Raw genomic sequence first — 9,321 nt, 5'->3', positions numbered from 1 at the left:
TATTTCACTAGCCAAATCAAGTTGCTTGACATATCTGACTTCAAGTAGAGGAACTATACACTTCTTCCAGGGAGGACAGTGAATACTGATAACGAGTAAAGCAATCAAGCACATGACCTTAAAATTTAGAGCAGGGGTCAGCAGACTAGAGCCTGCCACATACTTTCGTAAACAAAAGTTTTATTGGGACACAGTCACACCATTCATTTACATGTGGTTTATGGCTGCTTTTGCACTAAAAATGGCAGAGTTGAGTGGTTAGGACAGAGACCATATGGCCAAGAAAACCTACAATGTTTATTCTCTGGGCCTTTACTGAAAACGTCTTCCCAGCCTCAGTTAGAGAGGCAGAAGGTTACATGTGTAAACATCTAAAATGAAATGGGTCCCACTTTCTTATTTGATTAAAGCCCCTGTTTTTCTGGAAGCAAGCAACGTCTAAAAATTGTTTTTTAATCAAGTTGAGGCATTAATGAGAAAACATACCATAAGAGCAATATTTTTTAAAAAGTACTTTGGAACTGCAGAGGAAACAGGTCTGATTGAAAAGATGAGGGAAGATTTTTGGAGGAAATACAATCCAAAGCAAGCACTGAAAGGATAAAATATGTTCTCAGGCATGCCTTCAAGGGAAAAGTATTGCAGAAAGAAGCAAAAACTTGAACAAGGAAAGTTTAAGGTATGTTCAAGGAATAGTGAATCCTTGATGATGATTAAATGCTAGGATTTGTGATGGATTATGGAAGATGAAGCTGTCCCTGGAAACACAAAAATACCATCTTGAATTTTAAAATTAGAACCAAATTACTAGAAGAGGCAGCAAGAGTGTTGAAAGGTGTTCAGGGCTTGAACCTTGGCTTTGTCATGTGATAGTTGTGTGACATACCTTTTGTGTCACTGACCTTGAGCAAATTACTTAACCTCTCTGAGCCTCAGATATTCCTGCCTAGGAAATAAGCATAACTAGAACCTCATAGTCTTTTGAGGATTTAAATAATGGATACGTAGTATCTGTCCTATGCTTGATACATAGATGTTCAAAAATTATAGCTATTTTTATTAATAATACTCTTTAAGCCATTGTCAATACGCTTCTCTGACTTTTGCAGCCAGCCCATTCCTAACTCGCATACGATTTCTGGTCTTTGTGCCCCTTTTCATGTTGTGTCACCTGTCTGGAAGAGTCTGCTATTACCTCTTCCCTGTGAAAAGTCTACTCTGCTTCAATATCCATCTCAGATAGCTTTCCATAATTTACAATTAAATCTCTTCCACTTTATTCATATAATAGATATTCATAACACATTTCATTGAATTTAAGGTCTTATGTGTGTGTTGTCTTCAATCATTCATAAGATGCTTGAGGAAAGTAACTGTGTCTTGGTCTTGTTAGAATCTTTGTTATATAATTTTACAAGCAGCATTCACTCTTGGCAAAATGACCCAGAAAATATTTTATTTATTTCATGCTAGGATCCCTAGTTAATCAATAAACCATCTTGGGAAAACCTTAGTTCTGCAACTAAGTTGGTCTTTATAAATAAGGACAAATATAAGGTCATAAGTTGATCTGGGTGTTGAGCTTTCTCTAAATTTTGAAAGCAATTAAATTGAATTGTGTTCTTTCTTATTAGCATGTAGGGAAGTCAATTTTAAAATCACACTTGTGAAATTCTCTGATCAAAAAGAAGCTTTATCATTATTGTTTACTTTCTAAGTATTTAATGAATAACATAAGGCTTAAATTTCTGCTGTGTGAAAATCACTAATAAATGACAGAATGTTTAAAATGAAGAATTCAGTGAATGTGGCTTAAAATTGTGCAAGGTACTTCCAATTGTCCCTTTTCCTTTTGATAGGTTCAGATATTTAAAGCAGTACACTCCAAGCACACTCAGGCTTATAGTCCTGAGAGTGGACCAGATGCGTCCCTGGAGTGTGGGAAAATCTTAGAGCCCTTATTCATGTTAAATTTTTATCCCATCATTTAAAAATCTCTAATTTTATATTTTAAAATATATATTATATATTTATTTAGTATTTTATGTATATAATTTCTACATAAAAATTATTAATTAAATACTAAATTAACTAATAAAATAAAATAAATTAAATCATTTAAAATGTGTGTGCTCAAAATTTATTGATTGATAGGGTATAGAATTAAAAAAACTGGAGATAATTGGTTTAAAGGACATCAATATACATAAATACATAATGTGTATATATATGTTGCAATATTTAATCATGCATTTCTTGTTTATTAATTTTTAAAGACAATAGTGATTGCTTTCTTTCTATACAGATTGCATTAGGACACAATACATATTTTTGAAAAAATATTGGTTTCTGGTGGTGAAGTGTCTTGTGGTAGCTTCAGGATCCCATCCAGCATTTTTAAGTTTGGCAAACAGGAGAACACTCTAAAGCAAAAGTTAAAGAAAAAAATAAAAGTAACTATACTGAACAAAAGCATTGTATTTCACTTACTCCCTTATAAATGAGTAGACTTTGCCTATTGTTACAAGAAAGGTGAGTGGCTATCACTTTATTCTGTTTTCCTTGTCTCTGCAATGAGGTTACAGTGAAATACTATTCACGTTCACTGAGGTGATGACCCTCCCATAGCTTGCCCTGTCAGTGAGATACTAGATAGTTCAGCAGATTCTAAGTATTGAGCAGAGGAGTGGAACTGCATAGTCTGTTTTTATAATAGAATGTCATTCCAGTTTTTACAAAGTCCTATAAAGAAAAAGAAAGTCAATGAGTGTATTTAGCCAACTAACCATAAGAGAAAGAATGAAGTCACAATATATGTACACATTATAAAGTTCAAAGTTTTTGTTTTGTTTTTTTTTAGAGTAAAGCAAGTCCAAGTTGTTTAGTGATAGTTAAGGAAGAATTCTTAGAGTTATAAGAAGGGGTGGGAAATAATTTTGTGCTGAGTGATTTTGCCTTGACAGAGAGCATTTTTGAAGCTCACATTTCCAATTTAGACAGTCACTTCCAGGTTCAGGAAGCAGTCTTTCACGTCAACCCAGTTAAACAGTAGTTGTATGCCTAGCAGTGTTACAAAGCAGCATTTTCTTTCAAGTGGACAGGTTTCCTGGTTGGGGAGTTCTGGGCGCTCAGGCCAGAGGAAATGCATGGCTCTGGCATTGGCCCAGGCTGAAAGATGCTGACACCTCTCAGGTGATGTGCCGAGTCAACTAATGATGGTGCCAACCTCCTCGAATGCTCCTATTGGCTGCATGACTTTCTTAGCTCTAAATGCTTTCTGCACATTATCTCATCCTCACAACAATTCTGTCAAGTTAGTTTTTATCCCCCATTTTAAGTAACTTATCCAAGATCATAAAGCCTGTAGGTGACTGAGCAAAGATTAAAAGCTAAGTCTTCTGGCTCCAATGTTCAGACTTAGCTGGCAGGAACTCCTAGTCACTTTCTTTTTAAAAAGCCAAACTATGGTGAACTAAGATAACACTGACTTCTGAAGAATGGTACAAGAGTTTGCCTGTGGGTGTCCCAGAAAGTGGACTGCCCTCTACCTACTGGGACTTATACTATTAGCTCTATCGTTAAGTCCTTTCTCTTTTGAACTGTGCTGTCTTCTTATTGGAGGATCTGAAACAAAGGAGGAAGGGGAAGACAGTCACAATTCTAGGTGTCAGTGATCAAGAAAAGCTTATACTTAAATAATTCTGATCGTGATGTAAAGGGCCATTGAAAGTTTGGCCTAAATCCTCGACAGAGACAAAATGACAAAATAATGAATGCTGTTCTAATCCTCTTGTGGAATCTTGGCTAGAAAACTAAACCCAAATTTGGATGAACTTGGGACTTCAGCTTAGCTCCTTAGCAGGAGTGGATAATTAAATCCTTCCCTCATACTTTAAAATGACCACATCTTTCTGTTTAAAGCAACCCTGCACTACCTCAGTCAATACAACCTGGCTTTCTATAGCGTGAGTGTCAGTATATATCCACTTTGGACTCAATCCAATAGAGTGAATACTAGGAAAATGGACAACCTCATTATATCCCTCATTCTCACATAATTCTATACCACATCATGAATTCTGAAGACAGATTTATAGTGAGACCCCAGGGCATATCAGATTTCAGATCATTGATCTAACACTACTGTTATAAGGAATTCTTTGAAGGGAGGCAAGTGACTGAGTTGGGACCAAGGTGTTTTCTAAAACCCCACATATAAATTAACCAAACTGAAATGTAATACTAATAAATTATCTCTGTGACTAGAAGTGTGCTTTTTTATGAATAATGTTGAAAAGTCTAGTTAAATCTCCTCTGACTGTAGGAAATAGAATTTTAAACTTCAAAACATTATTATGGTTAAATATTAGTTCAATATTAAAGCAACTGTGCTGCTAGTTTTCACTTATGTAAAAGCAATTTGAGAATTTATTGTCACAGAATATGAAATTTTGCTTTCAGACTACATCAGAGGGAAGACAACGGCAGTAATGAGATTTATGTAGTACCAACAGAGATTAGAATTTTTACTTTGACAATTTTCATTGTTCATCACGGGTTGAAGAGTCTAATATTATACAGGCCTCTGGAATACAGTTGCTGTCTTGGGAAAATGGCAGTGTGAGAAAGGATGGTAATGAGAACTGTCTTTTGTTGAAATTGTATGTGGAGGAAGGACTATAATCATAGACTAGAAATGGAGTCTGGAGATGATCTAAGGCTCTGTAGGACAGATTCACACTGAGAGATGAGATGACTTGTGGTCATCTGGGGGCAAGTATAGGTTCTAGAACTCAGTGGCTTGTTTTTACCCTTTTAATTCCTGTAAGTACACTAATAGTGGTGCTGGGAATTAGCTGGAGATAAATATTACCATATTACCATATTACTTGGTGCACACTCCAAGGTTGTTTAGATTCCATTATTATCATTAAGAATGTTCCCAAGTAGTGACAAAGAAATACAAATGGTTTATTCTTGGCAGGTTTTCCAGCTCTTTCCACCACTAGAGTAGATCAAATCAATTACTTTTTTGTATTCACTTAATTAATGGTGCCCTTGTGGCCCAAAGGGTGAAAACAAAGCCAGAGAATAAACAATTTATAAGATGGTCATATGGACCTTGATAGGAACCTATATTTAGAAATTTTTAAAAAGGTATAGTATCTATTAAACATTATGAAAGAAAATGCATAGGAATTGAAAGTCTAAAATGAAACATCTTAGTGTATGTAAAGTCACATTACAGGAGGAGCCTAAAGTTTGTACAGCAGTCATAAATTAACTGAGAGAAGAGTGTATTAAAGATTAAACTCACACACACAAATCAGTTCAAAGTTCTTTAGGTGAGATTAGAAGCATGAAAAGTTCAATACATAGTAAATAAGATAAATACTTGCTGAGCAAATTTAATCAAGAGGGGAACAACTGTTAAAAGTATAATATTCAGTGAAGTACAAAAGGTGACAAGGCGTTTGGGGCCTCACCGTTTCCGGTAGTTTTGGTGAAACTCACAAGGGTTCCTCTTGAGCGTAAGGGATTCCAATGGCGTGCACCGCAAACTGGAGAGCCCAGCCAGAGTCTCAATATGGTTTTCAGCCAAGGATAAATGCTGTATCTGAGGTATCTTTGGCAATTGTTTGAAAGATGTGAGATGGTTTTTGTTCATATTTAAAACTCTGCAGCTGGATATAAAATATAAACATCTTGTCATTTGTCTCCTAAAGAGGATGGTAAACTACTAAATCTTGAAAAACACTAGCATGCCTCACCTAGACCATAGCCTCTCAAAGGTGTGACAGTGATATTTTCTACAAATGTGGTTGGGAAGAAAAGAGAAATATGTATATTAAAATATTAAGAGAAAATAAGCAGGATATATAAGACTGTAAGCTTGTGTAGGGCAGGAATCTGGTTTTTTTTCCAATGTATACACTCAGTACCTGGCATTGTATTTGGTCCATGGTAGATTCTCAATAAGTCCTGAATGAAAGAGTGAAGAGCTGCATGTAATGTCAGCAATATAAAAGTTTGCCCAAAGAAACATGATAACTTCTGAAGAGTATTGCCCCTAAGTAGTGAGATTCTCATTATTTTCCTTTCTTTCTACTTTTCTGTAGTTAAATTCTTTATTGAGAAATAGCATTTTAAATCAGAAAAAAAAAAAGGCCTTTTTATACCAAAGAAAACTAAAAGCTATCCTTAGGAAAAGAGATGTGCGTTAGGCATTTAGGTTGAATACATTTTCCTGACAGATAATGCTTCTTCATATTTTTGCCTTAAAACTGTAATTGTATAAAACCATGCAGGTAGAGACAATAATTCCAAATCTATCACTGACACCTCACCTCAAGGAAAAATTCCTTTATAAGCTGAGGTTTAATACCCTGAGACAGGGTACTTATTTATGAACCTCATACCCCACAAAGACATTTAGTAAATAATTATTGCTAATGGTAAATATGGTGCTAAACAGAGAAAGGACAGCCACAAAGCAGCATGAAAAACACAAATTCAGTTTGAACCCACCCAGATTTCATTGTAATTTTTCACATCCATTATTGTCATTTTTCTTGTTTTCTTCCATTCCCTCTCCATATGGATATTTTACAGTCTTTTAATCATATCTTTGATAACTTTAGGTTTCCACTCCTTCCTAGGTTATACATAATCTTTATTTGTTTTTATAAATTTATTTTTAATTTATTTTTATTTTTGGTTGCATTGGGTCTTCGTTGCTGCGTGCGGGCTTTCTCTAGTTGCGGCGAGCGGGGGCTACTTTTCATTGCAGTGCGCGGGCTTCTCATTGCGGTGGCTTCTCTTGTTGCGGAGCACGGGCTCTAGGCATGCAGGCTTCAGTAGTTGTGGCATGCAGGCTCAGTAGTTGTTGCTCACGGGTACTAGAGTGCAGGCTCAGTAGTTGTGGCACACGGGCTTAGTTGCTCCACGATATGTAGGATCTTCCTGGACCAGGGCTCAAACCCATGTCCCCTGCATCGGCAGGCAGATTCTTAACCACTGTGCCACCAGGGAAGTCCCTATACATAATCTTTAGATGCACGTTAGTACTGTTGCAATTTCTAATTGAAAACCCAACCCAAGCAGATCCTGTCTCTCTGTCCTTCTTGAAATCTGTTGTTTTCTCATCTGCTAGTCATTCTCTCATTTTCAGTGTATACCCTGCCACTTTCTCAGCCTCTCTGATTCACCCTACCACAGATCCTTAGTCAGTCGGATAATGTTAGGGGAGACGAATGGCAAACCAAGTGTGGTTTTTCACCTGGGCCAAAAGGGAAGGAGGCTATGAATATACATGCATCAATTTTCTTTTCTCTTGATACATTGATTTGACAGTTGTAAAGTTTGAATTGCAATTATATAATTTTATATGATACATCCTATTTCTAAAGAAAGAAAGGCCAAAAGAATACATCTAGAGAATACTAAAACTCGGTCAAGTCTTTTCTTCAGTCACTGGAGTTTCTCTCTCTCTCTCTTCTTTTTTATATGATAGCAAAGATTTGGAAGTTTACTGGTATGGATCAAGTCAAGTTCACATACTCCAAATTAATGGTCTTCTAGTTCAGTGTTTCCAAAGTAGGCTATGTTACTGTTAAAATTCGTCGTTGTTGTCTGTTTATTTAAATGTGTATTAGAAAAATATAACTAATGCATCACTATTTTATCCCTAGAAGAGAGCCTGGGGGAAAAAAAAACTGAACAAATTAACATCAAGTAACTGAATAAGTTAAGGTGGCAATGATATTAAGATTCCTCTGAAATTTTTTATTTAGGTATTTTTAAATTTGTCATTTGCAAAGAACATAAGTAAAATCAAATGCTATCCAAGTCTGTCTAAAGTTGGGAAGGGGCTTTGAAAATGACCGAAGATACCCAGGGACCATTGCATATTCTGACACTTCCTCTGTCTGCCTGACTGTTTCCCTCTCCTGTGCAACTATGATGATCTGTTTGGTTTTTTTTTTTAACATATTTATTGGAGTATAATTGCTTTACATTGCTGTGTTAGTTTCTGCTGTATAACAACGTGAATCAGCTATACGTATACGTATATCCCCATATCCCCTCCCTCTTGCGTCTCCCTCCCACACTCCCTATCCCACCCCTGATGATCTCTTTTTGTTGCCCTACCTCAGCCCAGCTCAGAGATGTATCTTAACCTGCTCTGGGATTTACCCTTCCTTCTTGTGGCTGCTTGATTTCCTTCATCTCCTAATTCTCTTCTGAGAACCTCTGTCTGCCCCTCTGATGGCTACCAGAGCTCACTCCAGCTACCCATCTGCCTGGTGAAGCAAAGGGCAGCTCTCCACAGAGTTCTCAAGCAATCCTGAGCAAAGAGACAGATTATCTTTAACTTCAGGAGCTTAGGGTCCTTGGAATATCAAGGAGGCCATATAAATTTAAAAATTTTTGGTTTGTTTTTGTCACTGTTCTGATTGGCAACCCCTACCCCTCCATTAGAATGTGACCCTGAAGCCAAGACTCTTGTCAACTACCTGTAGAGTCTTTCCCCACAAGTGTTCAGAGAATATGACAAAAAATCACTAACTTAGAATGATAATGTATATATAATGTAATTGTATTTCCAGTTGACAATGCAAGGAACACAGCAGGCTTTTCTGCCAATCTGTTCTATGATTACAAATTACTCCCTTAAAAATTGATAATAACAGTATTAATTTGAAAAAGAATAGATTTTTCCCTCTAAAGTATGACATTTTGATTTATAAATTTCCCTTTTTGCCTTGCCCAGGCATCACTTAGCACTCTCACTAAGACCTGACCACATGAGAGGAGCCACAATATGAACAGACAATGGTCACGTACCCATAGAGCAAAGACTTCACTTTAACTTAGTAATTGGACACGCTAGGGAGCAGATACCTTGGCAATCTTGCAGCACTTAAATCCACCAGTGAATTATCCACTAACCAGAGGGTTTCAACTCGAATTAGTCTTCTAAGAATCCTGTTAAAATTTGCAACTTGATAAGGGTCCCCCAAATCCTGAAATGAAAGGTTCAAATTCTGAAGGAAAAACAAATAAAAAGAAAAAGCAAGTGCTTTATCAACTTTTAAAAATAGTTATTAAATTAACGGGCTTCCCTGGTGGCTCAGTGGTTGAGAGTCCGCCTGCCGATGCAGGGGATACGGGTTCGTGCCCCGGTCTGGGAGGATCCCACATGCCGTGGAGCGGCTGGGCCCGTGAGCCATGGCCGTTGAGCCTGCTCGTCCGGAGCCTGTGCTCCACAATGGGAGAGGCCACAACAGTGAGAGGCCCACATACGGCAAAAAAAAAAAA

The 9,321-nt window shown here is 36.9% G+C and overlaps 1 protein-coding gene across 1 annotated transcript in view; it reads right to left on the bottom strand.

Moving 5' to 3' along the window:
* Window positions 1-3,578: 3,578 nt before the first annotated feature.
* LOC103082076 (uncharacterized) overlaps window positions 3,579-9,321 on the bottom strand; it is a 69,220-nt gene continuing 63,477 nt past the window's right edge. Inside the window, exons 5-7 of the mRNA XM_007446440.1 lie at window positions 8,905-9,047; window positions 5,487-5,684; window positions 3,579-3,624 (exon numbers count right to left, since the gene is read on the bottom strand). Coding sequence (XP_007446502.1) covers window positions 3,579-3,624; window positions 5,487-5,684; window positions 8,905-9,047 — 387 coding nt within the window. The remainder of the gene's footprint in view (window positions 3,625-5,486; window positions 5,685-8,904; window positions 9,048-9,321) is intronic.

This window comes from Lipotes vexillifer, unplaced genomic scaffold (assembly GCF_000442215.2).
Source record: "Lipotes vexillifer unplaced genomic scaffold, Lipotes_vexillifer_v1.1 scaffold763, whole genome shotgun sequence".
In the NCBI taxonomy this organism is placed as follows: Eukaryota; Metazoa; Chordata; class Mammalia; order Artiodactyla; family Lipotidae; genus Lipotes; species Lipotes vexillifer.
The sequence above is the reverse complement of the archived record's forward strand: the minus strand, read 5'-3'. Positions and strand labels throughout refer to the sequence as shown.